General features: G+C 48.7%; 1 protein-coding gene across 3 annotated transcripts in view; it reads right to left on the reverse strand.

Moving 5' to 3' along the window:
- The window catches only part of LOC127583957 (myocardial zonula adherens protein-like), a 93,977-nt gene that overhangs the window by 34,345 nt on the left and 37,184 nt on the right, over nt 1–22,448 (reverse strand). For 2 of the 3 annotated variants that reach the window (XM_052040416.1, XM_052040418.1), the window contains exons 3-5: nt 18,006–18,080; nt 11,060–11,206; nt 9,850–9,942 (exon numbers count right to left, since the gene is read on the reverse strand). In XM_052040416.1, the coding sequence (XP_051896376.1) occupies nt 9,850–9,942; nt 11,060–11,206; nt 18,006–18,080 (315 nt within the window). Of the gene's footprint in view, nt 1–9,849; nt 9,943–11,059; nt 11,207–16,026; nt 16,100–18,005; nt 18,081–22,448 lie in introns of those variants that run through there. The other variant, XM_052040417.1, reaches the window with a different exon arrangement.

Genomic DNA, 22,448 nt, shown 5'->3' on the forward strand with positions numbered 1-22,448 from the left:
GCCATACTGTGTTTCTGTGAGCTCTAAATTTTGTAATGACATCTCCTCGCAAAGATGGTACAACTGCCTTACTGCAGGAGTTTCTCACAGATTTCAGCCACATCACGCCATGATATTTCAGATGATGGAACTATTGGCTTTGTGGACCGTGCATTTGCAAAGGTCTGGAAAAGGATGCAAGGTTCCTTGCCGCGGTTCATCCCAAGCATCTGCGTTGCGGAGGACTCTCTGATCTATGGCTGTTCCCAGGGATGCACTCTGAGACAGACGTCAAGTGCTGTTGGAAGGTCATCAACTCGGTGAAAGACTCCCTTTGGTCTGCCCGAAACCTGTTGGTCTCCCAGCGCAGTGAGATGTCCGTAAGGGAATGCTGCTGACTGGCACAGTCCTGGCCGCAGGAGGACCTGAAGCTCAGTGCAGCCAATGCTGTGGGGAAGGATTGCAATCTAAGGTCTACACACGAGACATTGAGGTGGGAGATATCCCCAAAAACTAGTGAGGATTCTGTAGAATGCATAGAAGCCTCTCAAACACTTGAAGTTCATACCATCCCATGAGGCCACTGAGAGGCAATGGTGCTCTGTACGCAGAGTGTGCTAACAGTATACACAACTGATAACACTGTGAATGTATCAACTGAATGACACTAGGAACGTAAAGAAAGCCATGTGCTTTTTTTTTGTATTTCTTGTATATAGTTTATGAATAATGTTTATTTTTGAAATAAGAAAAAATTGGTTGAATCTTGTGGTTCCCCATCGTTGTCCTGGGGCATCGTTCTACAGGAGTGTGCACTGGAGGTTTGCAGCCACAGTCAACGAGCTGCATCCTATTGCTGCAGATTAATCACAACACTGAGGCAGCTCCATGTCAGGGAGGTAAATCTACACCTCGCCCTGGTCTGCCGGCCGGACACGCCGTGGTGGTCCATCTTGCTGTCGGGTGGCGAGGGGGGTCCCCAGTGGAGGTCACTCTATGTGGGAGTCCTCCCTCTTTATCAGGGACCTGGGGTGGAGGGTGCTGCACCGGGCGGTGCCACGTAACCGTTTCCTGAGCCGGTTCACCGACACCCCTGCCGCCTGTCACTTCTGCGGCCAGGAGGAGACAGTGTACCACGTGTACGCGGAGTGCGAGAGGTTGCAGCCCCTCTGCGTATCTGAAGGGGCTGCTGCTCAAATTCTGGCTGCACTTCAGCCCGACGCTGCTGATCTACGGTCACCTGGTGCGGTGGTGGGGGGGGGGGGTGTGGGTGATGGTGAAGGGGGGCAAGTCATACAGAGAATCTCCTGGTGGGTCTTCTGCTGGGCCTGGCCATCCATAGGACGCGACGGCATGCGGCCAAGGGCTCCGGCCGATCTGCCTGCCTGCCCCTCTTCCGTGTTTATGTGCGCGCGCAGGTGTCCTTGGAGAGGGAGCACGCAGTCTCCGCGGGCACCCTGGTTGAGTTCAGCGCTCGGTGGGCCCCTTGGGATCACGTGTGTCATGGATGGTGAGAATGCGATTCTTCTCTGAAGTGTTGCGTGATGTGGTTAGCGGTTGTTTTTCTCTGCTGTGTTGCGTGTGCGTTTTGCGGGTGTTTAGTTCGTGTTATTTTGCTGTAGTTATGTAGCTGCTTAGTTTATTTTCTTCTCTTTCTGTGTTAGTTGTAGTGTTTTGTCATTGGTTGTCTTTTTGTAGTGCTTTTAGTTAATAAACGTTTATATTACAAAAAAAAGTAAATCTACGACACACAAAGGTTGAAACAAACGATTTAAGGACTGCGCTGTGTGCAACTAATAGAACGGGTCAGCCGGGACTCACTGAGCCAAGGGGGCTGTTTCTGTGCCATGTGACAGGGCTCAACAGGGTAGATGGTTGTCCTGCCTGGGTCACCTTGGACCAAGTGTAAGAGTCTCAGAATAAGAGGTCGGCTAATCAGAGGGAAATGTGAAGAAATGTCTTCACCCAAGTGCATTGTCATTTTAGAATTCTTCACCCAAGGGGTCTGTGGAGTCATGGAATATATTCAAGGCAGACATTGAGGGTTTGACAAATATGTTTGGATATTGAGGCAATCAAGCGACGTGGGGTTAGTGCAGGGAAGTGGTGCTGAGGTAAAACATTATCCATGATCTTACTGAATGGCGGGGCAGGCACAAGGGACTGGGTAGCCCAGTCCTGGTACTATTTCTTCCAGCCTTCTCTTATGTACAATCCTGCACTAAAACGGCAGAAGAAAGTCATCAGCCGTATTGTTTTTGTTAATTTGCATGATTTGGGTGTTACGGGTAAGCCCTCCCTTGACCAGGAGATGGAAACTGCCTGAATGTCTCTCTGGGGAATGTCAGAGGGTTAGAGTCCCATGGAGATAGACCAGGTAAAGACCAGATTTATTTCAATAAAAACAACAGACCGGATAGGTATTTGTAACCAGGAGACACAAGAGACTACAGAGGCTGGAATCTGGAGCAACAAGCAACCTGTTGGAGGATCTCAATGGGTCAGGCAGCATCTGTGGGGGGGAAGGAGTTGGCGATGTTAATTCCTTCCCCCCCACAGATGCTGTTTGACCCACTGAGTTCCTCCAGCAGGTTGTTTGTTGCTGGGTGTTTATAACATACTGGTAGTTTTGTGGTCAACACTACTGATGCCAACATATTTAAAATCAGAATTTATTTAATTGGAATTTAAATTCCCAATAACTGGATTTAAATTCCTCACATGCGTCGTGAAATTTGATTTCATGTCTCCAGGATTCCAGATACTTGCACGCATTTCTTTTTTGCCTCCACTTAACGTAGTACCGGTTGTGCCAGAGTTCAGGTACAGAAATACCCATCATATCCAGCAGGTGGCACTTGGTACCCATTTAGCTGAGGACTGTTGCAAACTTTCAGTCAATGTCATTTGGCAACCGAATTTAGTGAAATATTTCAGTGCTGAAGTGGATATCACTTCTCCCATTTCTTTTTTTGGCCTACTGATCAGCCCATTTGTCTCCGTAATCTTTAGGCACGTATGTTGCAGGACATTTTTGCCAAGAGAATTTCCAACTCCCAAGACTGCCAATGCGCCAGACTGCCAATGCACCAATCGGATCATGCAGCCTGCACCAAGGGTAGATTTAGTTCCTAGCTCAGACCTCGCTCGCCATTGTCACTACTCAATGGCCTTCCTTCCATCTTCAGGTCAGAAGTGGGGATGTTTGCTGAAGATTGCACAGTGCTACTTCCATTTACAGCTCCTCGGTAGGTGAAGCCATCGATGTCTGCATGCAGTGAGACATCATCAGGCATGGGCTGCTCAGTGGCAAGTAACTTCTGTGCTACAGAAATGCCAGGCAGTGACTATCTCCAATGGGGGAGAGTCTAACCACCTGCCCTTGACATTCAAAGGCTTTGCCATCTCCAAGTCTTCCACCAGCCATCCCCTGGGATCACAGATTCAAGGGAAAAGCCACAAAGACTGTTGCTGTGAGAAGGTCAGAGGCTGGGTATCCTGACACCTCAAAGTCTTTCCAGCATTGACAAGACACAGGACAGGGGTATGGTGGACGTCTCTCCACTTGCCTGGATGAGTGCAGCACCAATAAACTCAAGAAGCTCAACATAATCCAGAACAAACACCCATCCACCACCCAAAATATTCATTCCCCCCCGTGTGTACCATCCACAAAATACACTGCAGTTACTCACCGAGGCTACTCTGACAGCACCTCCTAAACTTACAACCTCCACCATCAAAAAGAATAAGAGCTTCAGCCACATGGGAACACCACCACCTGCATGTTCCCCTTCAAGGTACACATCGTTCACCACTCTTCATGTTCACTGGATCTAAACCCTGGCACTCCCTCCCCAACAGCACCCTCACCCAGAAGGACTGCAGATCTTCAAGATGGTGGCTCAGCACCATTTCCCCAAGGGCAGTTACGGATGGCCAAGAAATGCTGGCCTTGTCAGCGATGGGCAATTCTCAAAGAATGAATAAAATATTGTGCAATTTGCTATTGTTTGTACTTTAATGGTGACTGGGTGTGGAAGCTGATCTAAAAGGAATCATCTTTAAGATCAACTTTTAAAAGGTATTTACCATAAACCTTCAACTATTATACCTCACGTGTTTACTACAGTACATTGTGTTCTGTTGACATACCCTGAGGCGTATGGTCACAGACTGCAAATTCTGACCGAAGGAAGCTGAATGACAAACATTTCACTCTCACAACAATTTAACAAACATGTGTCATCATTTCTTCTAGCCTTTGTGAAATAATTACACATTCTCTTCTCCACAATATTTGTAGAATGGGAGGTGCATCTTATTCAAACATTTACAGCATGTTGTTAAATGCAACTTGTAGCGTCTCACTGTCCAAGTAAGCGAACCGGCTCGGCAGTCGGGTCGCACGTCGTCGGAGCGGCGAGGCCCAAGATTGCGTTGGGCCTTCGTCTTCCCCGAGCGACAGGGAGAACCCACACGCGGGAAAGGTTTGATGACGTAGTGTATACGTCATTCCGTTTTCGGTGGGCGGGAATGGTCTCTCTTAAAAGGCCCACGCAAGGTGGGAAAATAAACCAGTTCTTGTTCTGAAACCCATTGACTAGTGTCTTGCTTTCACATCGCAGTAGCAGCCGCTACATTGGTGACCCCGACGGTCCAAGCGGATTTTGGACCCGCACAATGAACGACAACGCAGCAGCCAAAGCAGTGGCACTCAAGCTGCCCACCTTCTGGACGCTTCGTCCCAGCGTCTGGTTCAACCAGGCCAAAGCACAATTCCACCTTCAGCAGATCACCTCCGACTCCACAAAGTACTACCATGTGGTCAGCTCTCTGGACCAGGAGACAGCCGCCCAGGTCGGAGACCTCATCCAGTCTCCTCTGGAGGAAGGCAAGTACCTTCTGATTCAGACCTTCGGCCTCTCCCGTTGCGAGCGTGCCACCAGCCTGCTTCATCTTGACGGCCTGGGAGACAGATCCCCATCTGCCCTAATGAATGAGATGCTGGCATTGGCTGAGGGACACAAGCCCTGCCTAATGTTCGAACAGGCCTTCCTCGAACAACTACCCGATGACATTCACCTGCTGTTGGCCAATGCCGATTTCAGCAACCCACGTGAGGTAGTTGCCAGGGCAGATGTCCTGTGGAAGGCCAAACGCGAGAACGGTTTGTCCGTTGGCCAAATTGCCAGGCCGCGAGCCCAACGCCTGCCTAAACCAGTCCCAGCAACCGAGCGACCACACCCCAGAAACACAGGTGATGACACTGGCGACCAGCTGTGTTTCTACCAGCAGAGGTGGGGTGCAGAGGCCCGTTGATGCCGCCCACCCTGCAAGTTTCAGGGAAACGCCAGGGCCAGCCGCCGCTGATGGCTACGACGGCTGGCCGCCAACACAGCCTCCTATTCGTTTGGGACAAGCAGTCCGGGCGGCGTTTCCTCGTCGATACTGGAGCAGAGGTCAGTATTTTGCCCCCGACCGACCGCAACACTCGTAACAGGCAACAAAGTCCTGTACTCAATGCCGCAAACTGCACAACGATACGGACTTTTGGTACTCGTACACTTCAATTACAATTCGGTGGCAGCTGTTTTACCTGGACCTTTACCCTTGCCACCGTCGCCTGACCACTCCTAGGAGCCGATTTCCTTTGTGCCCACAACCTGTTAGTCGACCTGCGAGGGAAGTGGCTAGTGCACTCCAGAACTTTCCAAACCTACCCCCGGGAGAAGCCAGCCTACCAGCCCCGCGCCTGGACTCCATTTCCCTGTCTGGCAACGGGTTCACCAAGCTCCTAGCCGAGTTCCCATCGGTTTTGGCACCTCAGTTTACAAATTCGATGCCCAAATATGGGGTGCGGCATCACATCATTACCACAGGGCCACCCCTTCATGCCCGAGCACGACGACTACCTCCAGACAAGCTCCGACTGGCAAAGGAAGAGTTCCGTCGCATGGAGGAGCTGGGGATCGTTCGCAGGTCGGACAGCCCCTGGGCCTCCCCCCTGCACATGGTCCCCAAAGCCACCGGCGGGTGGAGGCCCTGCGGCGACTACAGCAGGCTGAATGATGCCACCACGCCAGACCGCTACCCCATCCCTCACATCCAGGACTTCACAGCGAACCTACATGGGGCCCGTATCTTCTCCAAGGTGGACCTCATTCGGGGATACCACCAAGTCCCGGTCCACCCAGATGACGTCCCCAAAACTGCGATTATCACCCCATTCGGCCTCTTCGAGTTCCTTCAAATGCCTTTTGGCCTTAAGAACGCCACGCAGACTTTCCAGCGGCTGATGGACACAGTAGACCACAACCTGGACTTGGTGTTCATTTACTTAGATATCGCCAGCCGTGACCGTCAAGAACACCTTTCCCACCTCCGCCAACTGTATTCCCATCTCCGTGATTTCGGCCTCACGATCAACCCGGCCAAGTGCCAATTCGGACTTGACTCTATCGATTTCCTCGGCCACAAAATCACCAGCGACGGGGCAACACCCCTACCCGCCAAGGTAGACACTATCCGCCATTTTGCCCGCCCCAGCACAGTCAAAGGCCTGCAGGAATTCCTGGGGATGGTCAATTTTTACCATCGGTTCATCCCTGCAGCAGCCCGTATCCTGCACCCTTTGTTCTCGCTGACGGCTGGTAAGGGCAAGGACATCGCTGGAACGATGAGGCTGCGGCTGCCTTCGTTAAGGCCAAGAATGCCCTGGCAGACGCCACGATGCTGGTACACCCTAGGACAGACGTCCCAACCGCCCTCACGGTGGACGCATCCAGCACTGCGGTTGGTGGAGTACTGGAACAACTAATCGAAGGCCGTTGGCAACCCTTGGCATTTTTCAGCAGGCACCTTAGACCACCCGAACTGAAATACAGCGTTTTTGATCGGGAACTTCTAGCGCTGTACCTGGCGGTCCGGCATTTCCAGTACTTTTTAGAAAGCAGGCCTTTCAACGCTTTCACTGACCATAAGCCTTTGTCCTTCACCTTCTCCAAAGTCTCCGATCCCTGGTCAGCTCGTCAGCAGCGACATTTGTCCTACATTTCCGAATTCACAACGGATATCCAACATGTCTCCGGAAAGGACAATGTCGTTGCTGACGCACTTTCCAGACTGACTGCCCACAGCCTGTCCCTGGGTGTTGACTACCCAGCCCTGGCTGACACACAGCAAACCGACGACGAGCTGCCCAGCTACAGAACCACAGTCTCGGGCCTGCAGCTCCAAGATTTCTTAGTCGGTCCAGGTCAGCAGACCCTCCTTTGCGACATCACAACACCTCAACCCCGCTCTGTAGTTCCTGCAGCCTGGCGGAAACGTGTTTTCGACTCAATACTGGGTTGACGCACCCATCCATCAGATCAACTGTCCGACTGGTCACCAGCAAGTTCCTCTGGCATGGCCTGCGCAAACAGGTCAGTGAGTGGGCCAGGACTTGTCCGCACTGCCGGACATCAAAAATCCAATGACACACCAAGGTCCCGCCACAGCAGTTCGAGCCTACCCGTAGAAGGTTCGACCACATCCACATCAACCTCGTTGGTCCCCTGCCAGTTTCAAGAGTAGCCCGGTACCTCCTTACCATCGTGGACCAGATCATGAGGTGGCCAGAGGCAACCCCCCTACCTGACATCATGACTGATTCCTGTGCCCGGGCGCTGCTCACAACTTGGATCTCACATTTTGGTGTTCTGGCCCACATCACTTTGGACAGGGGCACCCAGTTTACCTCCAGCCTCTGGTCTGCATTGATGAACATGCCGGGGATGCAGCTGCACACCACCACGGCCTACCACCCTCAATCAAACAGGTTAGTGGAACATTTCCACCGCCATCTAAAATCAGCCTTGATGGCCCGCCTGAAGGGTCCTAACTGGGTCGACAAACTGCCTTAGGTCCTGCTCAGCATACGCACTGCCCCCAAGGAAGATCTCCACACTTCGTCAGCTGAACTTGTGTATGGGGTGCCCCTGGTCATCCCAGGGGATTTCATACCCGCCCTTCGGGGCCAGGAGGAACAACCCACGGCAGTCCTGGAAAGACTGCACGAGAGGCTCGGCAACTTGGCACCAATTCCCACTTCGCGGCATGGTCAAGCCCCATCCTGTGAGCCCAAGGAACTACGAGACTGTAAGTTCGTTTTTGTTCGCAGGGGCACACCTCAGACACTGTTGCAACGACCATACGAGGGGCCGTTCCGCGTCATCAGGAACAATGGGTCCACCTTTATTTTGGACATTGGGGGCAAGGAAGAGGTCTTCACAATGGACCACCTCAAACCGGCCCATTTAGACCTACAACAACCGGTCGAGCTTCCAGCACTGTGACGCAGAGGCCGACCTCCTAAGCAACGGCTAACACAGCCCGTGGACCTTGGGAACCGTATCTCCGGTTCTGGGGGGGGGGGAGGTTGTGTAGCAACTCACTGTCCGAGCAAGCGAACCGGCTCGGCGGTTGGGTCGCGTGTCGTCGGAGCAGCGAGGCCCAAGATGGCGTTGGGCCTTCGTCTTCCCCGAGCGACAGGGAGAACCAGCGCGCGGGAAAAGTTTGATGATGTAGCGTATACATCATTCCGTTTTCGGTGGGCGGGAACAGTATCCGTTAAAAGGCCCACGCAAGGAGGGAAAATAAACCAGTTCTTGTTCTGAAACCCATCGACTAGTGTTTTGTTTTCACATCGCAGTAGCAGCCGCTAGAACCGCAACAAAATCAGGAGGAGGTAAATTCAGACTCACTTTATTACTGCTGAGAACTTTTGATGTGAAATCATCTGGCTGTTTTATTGAAGTTGTGATTCAGCTTGTAGCAGAATTGGTGCAAATATCTGAAGATAAGTGCAGGCAGGGGTGTACATCGTGCATTGTACATAAGCACATTGTGCATAAGTGCAGGCAGGAGTGTACATTAAAAGATAAGATATTTATTAGCCACATGTACATCAAAACACACAGTGAAATGCGTCTTTTTGCGTTACTGAGAACGCGCCGGGGGCAGCCCGCGTCTCCGCCCTTCGGGCGCCAACATAGCATGCCCGCAATTCCTAACCCGTACGTCCTTGGAATGTGGGAGGAAACCGGAGCACCCGGAGGAAACCCACGCAGACACGGAAAGAACACACAAACTCCTTACAGACAGTGGCGGGAATTGAACCCGGGTAGCTGGCACTGTAATAGTGTTACGCTAACCGTTACACTACCGTGCCGCCCCCAATGTGCATTGTACATGAGTACATTGTACATTAGTGCAGGCAGGAGTGTACATTGAGGGACATCCTTAACTATATGGCAATGGAAGGTGAACCCATGTGTGTACATCCATAACTCTACGCTTTCAGGGGGACCTGCCTGCAGACACTCCCTCCTTGTGTACACCCCTGTGTCAGTGTAGAAAAAAGCTCATGGTGTAGAACCCAACATGGATTTTCCTCAGATTGGGAACTGAATCAAAGGATTAAACATTGACACGGAGTAATGGAGTGGAATGTTTGCCTGTTTAATATTCTACCTGACTTAATTTATGGTGAGATCATTTAAACGGCCGATTCACTCTCAAAGACAAAGGTCTGCCTCGACGTCTTTCCTCAGGGAGTAAACCCCCATTTACAACTGCACATCAGGAACAGCTGTACCATTGGTTGTGGAGACACAAGAGACTGCAGGTGTTTGAAATCTGGAATAAAAGAACAAACAGCTGGAGGGACTCAGCGGGTCAGGCGGCATCTGTGGAGGGAAGTGGACAGCTGACGTTTCAGGTTGAGACCCTTCATCTGGACTGAAAGATAGAGGGGAGATGGCCGGTATATGGTACCTAGTGGATGAAATAACTGTAGACAGTAGCCATGCAGTTGTACGGACTCACCCTCATTTCATTGGTCAGCTGCTGCATTCTCTCCTTCACTCCGTTGAACTCACCGAACATTTGCTGTCTGACCTGCTCCAATGACTGCCGCACCTGATAAAGGGATGACACATCAACCCAAGGGCCACTCTCCACACCCATTCCCCATTCTCTTCAATAACCAGTTTTATATCAGAGAAGTTCCCTCACCCTTTTCTAGAAACGAACTTATGGATAAATCTAAGCTATAATTCTACAGCCAGGGACGTGTGGATCAGAGGATCAGAATTACAATGTTCTATCTGCATGCCTAATCCTGCTGCATTTGACCTCAGGATCACCCCTAGAAGGTCAGAGTGAGCTGGTACGTTGATACACCCACACCAACTCCCCATCTTACAGCCTTTACAAACCTGATTTGCACCCACGCTGGGCCCAGGGCACGGGTTTGGTACTTGCACCAGAGTGCACTCAGTGGGGAGGTTAAACTGAGTCTCTGGCAGTGTGAAAGGTATCTCACAACAGCAACCCCGCCATCTCATCGCTGTGTGCAAAATCACAACAGCGGCGGATTTCAAACTGATTCATTAAATGTTAAATTCCTTTTGAATATCTTATCTTATATTTCTGTGAGCCAAACAAGATGTAAATGCCATTTTATTCTTTCTTATACGGCAAGATTTAGATCATTCCTTCCCAACGTGCCAGCTTCCAGTTTTTATCCATATTTCCTGTAAAACTAAAGGGACTGCTTTAGCCCCACTGAAGGGACAGGCAGTCACATGTTCTTGAGGTGAGCAGAATAACTTTAGTGCGGAGGAAACGAGGCCGCCAATTTGTGCACAGCAAGCTGCCACATTGCGGTAGACAAAGAGCCAGACTGGAGCAGGGCAGCGGGTTTTATACGGTCTTGCCTTTCTCAAGACTTTTCCGTCAGCCTTTCTCAAGACTTTTCCGTCAGCCATCCCTCAGGACCACGGGTCGGGTCTGACAGCAGGTGACCGAGCTGCACTGAGGAAAAGATCAGAGAGATCTGTCTTCCCCGAGCAGAAGCTAACTGGTGTCAGGCAACTCTTCATTGGAATCTGGTGGAGAGCTGCCTCTGGGTCCAGGGCTGTGAACTCTGCTTCACTTGGCCACTCCTGAACTGTTGTAGGTTTTTACCCCTTGCACAACCAGTGCCCATCGACCAAGCAAACCCAGAGTCATCAGGAAGCATTAAACATCTCACCTCCTTGATGTAGTTCATTTCCTCTTTAAGCTGGTTAACCGACCACTCGTACACAACCACCTCTGCTTTATCCGTATCCGCTCGCTGGACAACTCCGTACACTGTGCTGTTGGGAGAGGTGTTGGATCCAAAGCCATTGTGAAGAGGCTGGAAGAAATAACGGGCCATTTAGTCACTTCATCATCACACGGGGGATGATCACTCTGTGCCCAGCAGCACCACCATCTTATACACTTCTTGATAATTTGGAGGATTTTTTTAAAACATAGAACATGGAGCAGAACAGCACAGGAACATGGGGAACACAGGAAACAAGGAACAGTGTCTGATGTCTCTGGGCCTGTACTTGATAGAGTTCGGAAGGATGGGGGGATCTCATTGAAACCTACTGAATCTGAGGCCTGCATAGAGTGGATGTGGAGAGGATGTTTCCATTAGTAGGAGAGTTTAGGATCCGAGGGCACAGCCTCAGAATAAAGGGACGTCCCTTTAGAACTGAGATGAGGAAGAATTTCTTCAGCCAGAGGGTGGTGAATCTGTGGAATTCATTGCCACAGAGGGCGGTGGAGGCCAAGTCATTGGGTGTATATAAGGCAGTGATTGTTAGGTTCTTGATTGGTAAGGGGGTTAAGGGTTACGGGGACAGGGTGGGAGAATGGAGTTGAAAAGAAGAATCAGCCACGATTGAATGGTGCAGCAGACTCGATGGGCCGAACGGCCTAATTCTGCTCCTATATCTGATGGATCTTGATGCCAAGTAAAACTAATCCCATCTGCCTGCAAATTTGCTTCTATTTGCTGCCTGTTCAAGTCCCCGTCTAAATGCCTTCTAAATTTTCCGATCGTGCCTGCTTCCACCACGTCCCCTGTCAGCCCGTTCCAGGCAGCCACCACTCTCTGTGCAAAAGACTTGCCTGGCAAATCCCCTTTAAACTTTCCCCCTCTCCCTTAAACCTATGCCCTCTAGTATTTGACATTTCCACCCTGGGGAAAAGACCCTGTCTATGCCTCTTGTAATTTTATATACCTCTAACAGGCCTCTCTTCAGCCTCTGATGCTCCAGAGAAATCAACCCAAGTTGGTATTGGTATTGGTATTGGTTTATTATTGTCACTTGTACTGAGGTACAGTGGAAAAACTTGTCTTACAAACCGATCGTACAGGTCAATTCATTACACAGTGCAGTTACATTAAGTTAGTACAGAGTGCATTGATGTAGTACAGGTAAAAACAATAACAGCACAGAGTAAAGTGTCACAGCTACAGAGAAAGTGCAGTGCAATAAGGTTCAAGGTTACAACAAGGTAGATCGTGAGGTCATAGTCAATCTCATTGTATAAGGGAACTGTTCAATAGTCTTTGTCTAAGTTTGTTCAACCTCCCCTTACTACAAATACTCTCTAATCCAGGAAACATCCTGGCAAACCTCTTCTGAACCCTCTCCAAAGCTTCCAGATCCTTCCTATAGTGTGGCAACCAGAACGGCACACAATACTCCGAATGTGGTCTGACCAAAATTTTACACAGCTACAACATGACTTATCAACTTTTATCCTCTATTTCCCGACCGACGAAGGCAAACATGCCATTTGCCTTCTTTACCACCCTATCCATTTGTTTTGCCACTTTCAGAGAGCTATGGACTTGCACCCCAAGATCCCTCTGTACATCAATGCTCTTAAGGGTCCTACCATTCAGCATATACTTTCCTCTTGCATTTGACCTCCCAAAATGCATCAGTTCACACTAATTTGGATTAAACTCCATCTGCCACTTCTCCGCCCATATCTCCAACTGATTTACATCCTGCTGTGCCCTTTGACAACTTTCCTCACTGTCCACAACACCACCAATTTCCATGTCATCTGCAACCTTACTAATCAGACCACTTACATTTTCATCCAAATCATTTCTATATATTGTAAACAATAGAGGTCCCAGCACTGATCCTTGTGGAACATCACTAGTCATAGGTGGAAAAACAACCCTCCGCCACGAACCTCTGCCTTCTATGACCAAACCAATTTTGTATCCAACTTACCAACTCACTGTGGACTCAATCTTCTGGACCAGACTACCATGACAAACCTTCTCAAGTGCTTTATCAAAGTCCATGTAGACAACATCCACAGCCCTGATCAATAATCTTCATCACCTCCTCAAATAACTCAACTCAAATTTGTGAGACAGGACCTGCCCTGCACAAAGCCATGATGATATCCCTACTAAGTCCATGCACACAAAGCCATGCTGACTATTCCTAATAAGTCCTCGGACTTGGATGAGACTGTACTTAACAAGAACATAGTGATTGCCAGCCGTGTGATGAAATGCCCCCTGGCACAGTTAGACAGGCACTCTGAAGGATTTACCACTCTGGACAGACGAGTTCACAGGCTTGGGAGGTGCTTTTGAAGAGGTGTTTTGCGAGGGGTTGATGCTGCATAGTTGCAAGGACACTTGAGGTTGCTAAGGTTCCAGGAGCAACAAAATAACACTACAAGACCTCATTTATCATGTCACATGCTTTCACCTTAAACTACTCTGTCCTCACACCATCAACTATGTCAGAAGTTGAGGATTAGAATACAGCTGGAGAAAGAGAACTAAAGGAGCTTTAAGGAACAACTGACAAGATAGTGAAATGTCAGTGACTTTCTTTGGTGTTGCGACTAATACCGCCAGTGAGACAAGGCAGTGCTGATGACAGAACGTCGTGAACTGAAGGCGGTCCTTCTCAAACCAAACAGCAGTGTCTGGTGCAATCACGTATCAAGGTCACACCACGTAATAAACTCCGTTCTTAAAGATACACTCACACTGATAAATGCTGCACTGCTTCCACCTTTGAAAAGAAATAATCAACTCTTGGAAACCATCAATTATCAATTATAGATATGCATATTTATAAATTTAATTAATTACCAATTAACTCATTTTCTTAGTCCTCTCATCTACAAAATCCTTCATTACAAGCTGTGCCTACTTCCAGCACCAGTGATTCCATTGAACCACTTTCAGCGTCGGTCTCACATACCTTTGGTCTGACGTCTTTCTCTATAATTTTTGTATTAACATAATTATCTGCATAACTTTGAACACACTGTATGCAACGCGTTTACTTAAACTTTAATACAAACATCTATTAACTAGCTAATAACTACAACAAACACAATGTGGTACATGACTAAATATCACAAACCCAACAGCAACGATCTCTATGCTGTTGCCTTTAGCACATTCTCTACTCTCTCTACTCCTGTTGATTCTCATGCTGCCTGCATCCTGATCTTCCTTCATTTTTTAAACCGGTGTGAGCGTGGGAGCCTCACATCTGCCAGTGCCATCAATGACACTCCGTTGTGGACACTCCGCTTTGTAAAGGGAACCTGTCGTCTGATCTGCAATGAGCATCTTCAAATCTTCCCTCATTTGTGTGTCATTCAGCTTGAGGAATGTGGACTCCCGTGGCCCAAACTTTCGTATTCCCTTGGCTCTGTTCCAACACTGATACCATGACCACTTCATTCTCAAACTTGACAAAAGCAACACCTCATTCCTGGGCCATCAAAGGAATCAGAACTTATAATATCTGTGGCATCTCGCATCTGCTCAAGGTCAGCTGGCATCTTTGTGGGTGGAAGGTTCTTAAAGACCATCATGCAGCCACTCCATATGAAGCCCTCTCTGTTACACATCTTTGTCAGTTTCTCTCTAGTTACTAGTATAGTTTGAAACTTCTCCTTGTACAGTTGCTTCTCCTCCACTGCCTCTCCCAACAGCAAGGACCTCAGGGTAACTTTCCACAGCACAGCACAGCACTGTCTTCCTCATGTACTCCCCCACATTGCTGGGGTTGTCATCTGAAACCAGAAAGCTGATAACCACTCCAGCATCACTCCATCTGTCCCGCTTCACCAGAGGACTCAATTCAGTTTGTTCAATCTCGTTACCAAGTCAAGGGGTTTCTTCCTGTAAAGAGATTTCAGCTTCTGGCCACACTCCGAGTACCTTCAGACTCTCCATCTCCTTCCCTTCCTCGGGTAGTTTCTTTGTAGTCATCGACTCACCGTTCTCTTTAGCTAGTGTGCTCGAGCTGGAGCCAGCAACCCTGGTCTGAAGGCTGTAGAGTCATATAGCGCAGATACAGAGCCATCGACACCAGGTCCACTCCACCTTTAACCAGCCTCTTACACGAATCCGACATTTATCCTATGTTTTATTTTCCCCACATTCCCATCAACTCCCCCCAGATTCTACCACTCACCTACAAACTGGGGACAATTGACAGTGGCCAATTAACCCACCAACCCACACATCTTTGGGATGTGGGAGAAAAGTTGTGTGAACGCTATGCTGGCGCCGGAAGTGTGGCGACACTTGCGGGCTGTCCCCAGAACACTCTACGCAAAAAGATGCATTTCACTGTGTTTCGATGTACATGTGACTAATAAAGATATCTGATCTTAAACCAGAGCATCCGGGGGAAACCCATGCAGTCACAGGGAGAACGTGCAAACGCCACACGGACAACACCTGAGGTCAGGATTGAACCTGGGTCTCTGGTGTCATGAAACAGCAGCTCCACGAGCTGTACCACTGTGCCACCCATTGTGTCTGTCAGTTGTAGCTCCTCTATATCCCCAAAGCCCAGCTGACCTGTGGTTGGTTCAGGTGGGGGACAGTCCCCCTCAGAGTGTGTGACTTTGGGATCCCCTCCCTCAATCTGACTGATTAGATCCAGTCCGTTCCCATGGTCACTGGTGCAGAGTCACAGCCCAGAACGAGCAAACTGACCCAACCCCAGCAGGCACCTCAGCCATGACTGGAAGAGTTTCTCCTAAGCAGATGAACAATTTGGTCTCTGTCAGTGGGAGGTGATAGTAATAGTCCCAACACACACCTTGTCCACCACAGAACAACTAGCCATGGAATTCCCCTCAATGGACACAATAGCCTTGCCTTACCTGCTCCATCTTTATTGCTCAGTTTCCTATCCACGTGCAGCTTCCACGTGACTCGGACATGAAGAAGATGACCACACTGACATTCCATTCCTCAGGATCATGTTGCAATTGAAGCCCCCTCCCTTTCTCATATCCAATCTTCCCTCTGGTGATCATGTTGTTTGCTTCCTCAAGCATTGGTTCCACCCCATTAACCAATGTTGCTTGATTTCTTTCAATAAATTCCAACGTCATAAATCAAGATAAGATAAGATATCTTTATTAGTCACGTGTACATCGAAATACACAGTGAAATGCATCTGTTGCGTAGAGTGTTCTGGGGGCAGCCCGCAAGTATCGCCATGTTTCCGGTGCCATCAGAGCATGTCCACAACTTCTTTGGAATGTGGGAGGAAACCGGAGCACCCGGAGGAAACCCACGCAGACACGGGAGAACACACAAACTCCTTACAGACAGTGGCCGGAATTGAACCCAGGTCGCTGGTGTTGTAATAGCGTTACGCTAACCACTATACTACCGTGTCTGCCCTCATCCAAATAAACCCTTCAAGGTTTTTTGCAATGCCCTTGAAGTTGGCATGTCTGTGGTACCTGGAGGTGGCAGGTTCCCCAACATCACATGTACCTCCAGCCCCACTGCCAGGATCAATATCTTCACCTTCTCCTCACGTGTTGGGCTTGTTTGTTCCAGGTTCACAATCAAGAGGAATGTCAAGCCTGCTCAAACTCCTCGAGTTCCTGACATATCGACATGTCTGCTTCCTCGTTACACCTGCTACTGCTTGAGGAACCCAGCTCTAAACTCTCCAGCTGGAGCCCTGTCTCCCGATACCTCACAAGCAACAACAGCCCATCCTCATTGCCAGTGTAGTATCTGTGGATTTCTTTGGTTGCTGCTGTGAGTACTATCATTCAGACTAGACAGAAGTGACAACAGAGCATCCTTTATTCAAGATGGCCGTTTCAAAGTAAGCAGTACTGTTTGTGCAATATATCAAAGTCATGCACATGGTCCCCTCAAATGGTACATTTGCATTCACGTACACACAGATGGAGTTTGTAGGCGAGGACCTGCTCCATCCTTCAGCAGAATTTCGTACTCCTGAAGTCCAAGCAGAGGGGAGGGTTGGATGATCCACTAAATGAGAGTGTGAGCAGGGAACTGAGGATAAAGGAGGTGCAGAGGTTGGAAGGGTTGATACTTTAAGATGACTTTGAAGTTGAAATAGCAATGGATTGGGAGGTTCCGGGGGACATGGATAATCAGCAAGAACAATTTGAAATGGGATAAGACATCTTTATTAGTCACATGCACAGCGAAACACACAGTGAAATGCATCCTTTGCTTAGAATGTTCTGGCGGCTGCCCGCAAGTGTCGTCATGCATCCAGCGCCAACATAGCATGCCAGCAACGTCCTAACCCATGTGTCTTTGGAATGTGGGAGGAAACCGGAGCACCCGGAGGAAACCCACGCAGTCACGGGGAGAACGTACAAACTCCTTACAGACAGCAGCTGGAATTGAACCCGGGTCGCTGGTGCTGTAATAGTGTTATGCTAACCGCTACACTACTACGCCTGCGTATGGTGTATAGCGTATGGTGGAATTCTGGGGCATAGTCTTGAAGCCTGTGAGTTGACCACTGAGAAGGCCATGAATGGGGGTGCCAACACAGGGGCTGAGGTGAAGGAGGGAGATGAGAACACACAAAATGCTGGAGTAGTTCCCAAAAACGTATACTCTGAAATACATGGCGCACTGTTCTTCCAACCAGTCATTCCATGCTGTCTGACGGGTGGGAATTGCAGGGAGCCGGATGATTAGGGAAAATAGCAAGAAGGCCGTTCTAATGATCAGAGGCACAAGATGGGAAATGGGAGAGCAGGAATGCGTCACCACATGCAAAGCAAACCAGGAGGCATGCTCACACCCGTCCAACAGGAAGACCTGTGTGTCTTTCATTAACCACAGCACTAACCAGAACTGAGCCTCTGTCACTTTCAGGATGAAGAGATCCAGGCTGTTTCCTATTTCCTGTGTTTGTTTTCTCTTCCTGGAACAAGAAAGGAATTTGAGAGTAATGTTATACACTCTGAAAGCATCTTGGTTAACTTTACACATCACTCGTCTTCCTTCTCCTTCAGAAACCAGATATCAGCCAAAAGAAAAATTTCCAATTAAGTATTACGGTGAAGTGAACCAGCAAATATTACACGTTAACTGAAAAAAATCAATTTTATCACAACGTTTGCCATTCCAAACTAAAATAAAATTACTGTCACTTTAGCAGAGTCTAATTTCTCATACCACGTAAAATCAGTTAACTATTTTTAAACAGGGCAAAAATGGCTAACACGAGGGGACATAATTTTAAGATGATTGAAGGAAGGCATAGGGTCCTAAGTTTTTTACACAGAGAGTGGTGGGTGTGTGGAACGCACTGCTGGCAGAGGTTGTGGGGGCAGATACATTAGGGACATTTAAGAGATCCTTAGATAGCCACATGAATGATAGAGAAATGGAGGGCTATGTGGGAAGGAAGGGTTAGATAGATCTCAGAGCAGGATAAGATGTCGGCACAACATTGTGGGCCGAAGGACCTGTACTGTGCTGTAATGTTCTACGTTCTATGTTCCATGTTCTATAACATTTGTTGGCCAGTGGCTGTGTTTGCTGCATTACTTGCTCATATCCACAGAAGATTTATATCGTAACAGTCACTTACAACCCTCATTTTATGACTCATTCCATTTACTATCATAAAACCATGTTTACATTACATTTCAGCCAATGCATTGCCTCTGAAGTCTGATGGTGTCATGTTCTCCTTCACTGGTTTAAATGAGCTGTAACCACTCGAACCACAGCAGGAGCCTGTTGGGTTGTTCTCTAGACCCAACTCAAAGGCACCAACGTCACACTGGCTGTGATTAGATAACTCAGCACATCCAGCAGACCAAAGCTGAGATATACCCACTCCACAAGGCTGTGTTCCATGGTGCACTCAGCAGCATTCCAGAGCAGCCAGCTTTAACACTGAGTTTTAGTGCCACTGCAGTAACTATGGTAGCTGAATGGGAATTTGCATTGCAGATTAACAACCCAACTCTGACAACATAAACTGCAGTTCCACACTGTAATGAAATTCCCATTCACCTTGACAGCTTCGACTTTAACCTTCAACCTGCAGAAAATCCGAAAACCACTTTAAGAACTTCGGAAACAGAAGCAGGTATGGCCACACCTACCCTGCCATTGTGGGTGATCCTGTGTCCAAATTCCCACCTAATCCCTTGATTCCTTCATGTCCAACATTCCGAGCCGTAAGCACACAAAGTGACTGAGCAGCCTCAGCCACCCCAGGTAGAAAACTCAAAAGATACACAACTGTCTGCACAAAGGATGTTCTCCTCCCTTCTGTCCTGAGTGACTAGACCCTTCCTCCAACTCTGGTGTCTCCCACTGCACAGTGTCTACCCCATCAGCCCCTCTCTGAAGCTTGCAGATCTCAATGACATCCCCTCCCATTCTTTCAAACTCCAGAAAAACATTTCCTCGATCTCTCTTCACAGAACAACCTTCTCAGCCCAGGAGTCGGTCTGGTGAATCTACACTGCATTGCCTTGGAATCGGAATCAGATTTATTATTACTGACATATGATGTGAAATTTGTTGCTTAGCGGCAGCAGCACAGTCAAAGAGATAAAAATCTATAAATTACAAAAAATAAATAAATAGTGCAAAAAAAAGGAACAATGAGGCTCCAAGACAAACGCATCCTTCTATAGGTAGGGAGACCAAACCTGCTCACATTACTCCAGATGTCAAAACACTTTACAATTCATTGGATGTGCCCACGTTATATTTCACACCTGAGTTACCGTAGGTCAGGCCAGACAGACCCTGATGGGGACCATCTACCTGCACTGCACTTACGCTGTAACTGTAACACTATATTCTGCATTCTGTTTTTTAACCTTACGTACAGCCCCAATGTACTTACGTATGGAATGATCTGTCTGGATGGCACGCAAACAAAAGCTTTTCATTATGTCTGGGTACATGTGACAATAATCAACCAATTACCGATGTCCTCACTCTTGTAGGAATGTCAGACACCCTCTGCTTTTCAGAGGGCAAAAGATATTGTCAGAGTAATTCCCGTCCTATCAATGGACCCGAGCAACCTTTGAATTGGTGAACAAGCGGAAAAAGTACGATCCCTCAGATCAGAACCAAATGCAAGAGCAGCAAAGCAAGAGGCAAAGATCGCAAAGGTCTCATCCATCCAAACCCAGCTTCCCGCACGGACTGCAGGAGGGCAGACATGGCCAATTCCACAGGACGACAAAGGCCACTCAGCCCATCTACTCAGAGTGACCCATCCAAATGGACCGTGGGTAATCCTAGGCTTTTTGCTTCCGCTGCTCTGCTTGGGAATCCATTCAAAATGTTGGATTCTGCTTCATGAGGGCGATACCCTGATTTTTACCCTACACGGCTACTTACTGACGAATCTGTAGCTCCTTGCTCTCCCCAGGTAATCCCTTTTAAAGCAATTTTGCATTCTATTTACAGATCATGAGGCAGCCCCTTGGAGACAGGCAAGTCCAGTTGAAAACCCCAGAGTTTCCCACTGCCCCACAAAGCCTGAGGCCCCTGAGACTGGGGATCAGCCTTGTGGCTCTCTGCGTCACCACCTTGGGTCCCAGCTGACCAGAACTTCCCAGGTGAATGATGTTAGCTCTGCACAGGCTGCCAAGACATCCTCAGACGGATTTTACTGCCACTTATTTGGGATAACATTCGGTTGGTTTATTGGCTGTACAAGTATTAGTAATGATGTACTATTCCTGAAGCTTGAAAGAATATCAAAACTAAAATGATGACACAAGAAACTGCAGATGCTGGAATCCAGAGCAACAAACGATCTGCTGGAAGAACTCAGTGGGTCGAGCAGCATCTGTGGGGGGGAAAGGAATTGTCGATGTTTCGGGTCAAGACCCTGCATCAGAACTGTGAGTGGAGAGGGGAGACCGGCCGGTATGAAGAGGAGAGGGGGAGGGGTGAGAGAGAGGAGTCCGAGGTGATTGGTGGACTGAGGAGTGGTGAAGGATGATGAGCAGATGGAGCCAGGTAGGGGAGGGGGAGAGGGAGGGGGAGGAGCTGGGAGACAGAGGCAGGTGGGTGAAGGAGGAGGAGGACAAAAATAATGTGGGGTAGGGAGGGTGAAGGTGGGAACAGCTACTGGAGGGTGATCAGCACAACAAACAATCTACTGAAGGAACACAGGGGGTCGAGCAGCACCTGTGGGGGTAGAGGAGTTGTTGATGTTTCAGTTCGAAACCCTGCATCTCCTCCCGGCCCCTGTCTCACCCCCCTCCCCCTCTCCTCTTTACACCGGCCATTTCCCGTCTCCGTTCTCGGTCCTGAAGCAAGGTTTCAGATGCTGCTCGACCTGCTGAGTTCCTCCAGCAGATTGTTTGTTGATCAAAGATAAACTATTGGTGTGTGAGAGGTGGCTGGGGTAACACAGTCTACACTTATTTAGCAGACCCTCTGAGCACCAGGACAGTTCAAATGAAAGCTCACAGACCACCTACCCCCTACATACTCCTTGGAGGAATGATGGTGTCCCATTTTCCTTTCCCACTTCCCTATGTGCTACCCCCACCCCCTCACCGTGAGAGAACATCTTCCACTCTTGTGGCTGTCGATTTTGATACAGTGTGGGACATGATCCTGTACCACAATATCCAGGGGGATCAGAGAGCACTCACGAGGCACAGGGTTGCGAAGAGTTAACTCCTTCTTCATCACATTTGCCTCTGCTGTGCTGGAGTGGAGAGAAATAGAGTTCCACAGGAGTATTTGCGTGCAGAGGTTTGACAAGAGACTGATTTGCTGTGCACAGTGACCATTCAAAAGTAAGTCCTGTGTTTATGTTTTGTATTTCAAAATGTCCAAAAATGTCCCAAAGTGCTTTCCAGGTGAGTTACTTTGGAAAGGTCCTTGTTATAACATTGCAAATGTGTCAGCCATGTTGTGCACAGCAAGCTCCCATCATGATATTAATCAGATCACTCATCCCTTTGTGACCGGGGGGAAATACTGGGCAGGACACCAAGGATCGCCCTGTTCTTCCAAACAGTACAACAAATCCTCCACAGCAGGCCACCTGGCCTCTGCGTAACAACCCATCCAATTGATGGGGGGACTTGCATGTTATAATGCCTTTCATGAAACATTTAGGACATCTCTAAGTGTATAACCCTACCTTATACTCGTGTGTAGTATACATCCAGCAGAGTGCCAGCAAACAGTGGCAGAAGTTGCGAGACGTAGGAAGAAAATAATCCCTGTCCTAGCTCTAACAGAATCTATTCTAAACGTGGAGACACAAGGGGCTGCAGACACTGGA

This window comes from Pristis pectinata, chromosome 28 (assembly GCF_009764475.1).
Source record: "Pristis pectinata isolate sPriPec2 chromosome 28, sPriPec2.1.pri, whole genome shotgun sequence".
In the NCBI taxonomy this organism is placed as follows: Eukaryota; Metazoa; Chordata; class Chondrichthyes; order Rhinopristiformes; family Pristidae; genus Pristis; species Pristis pectinata.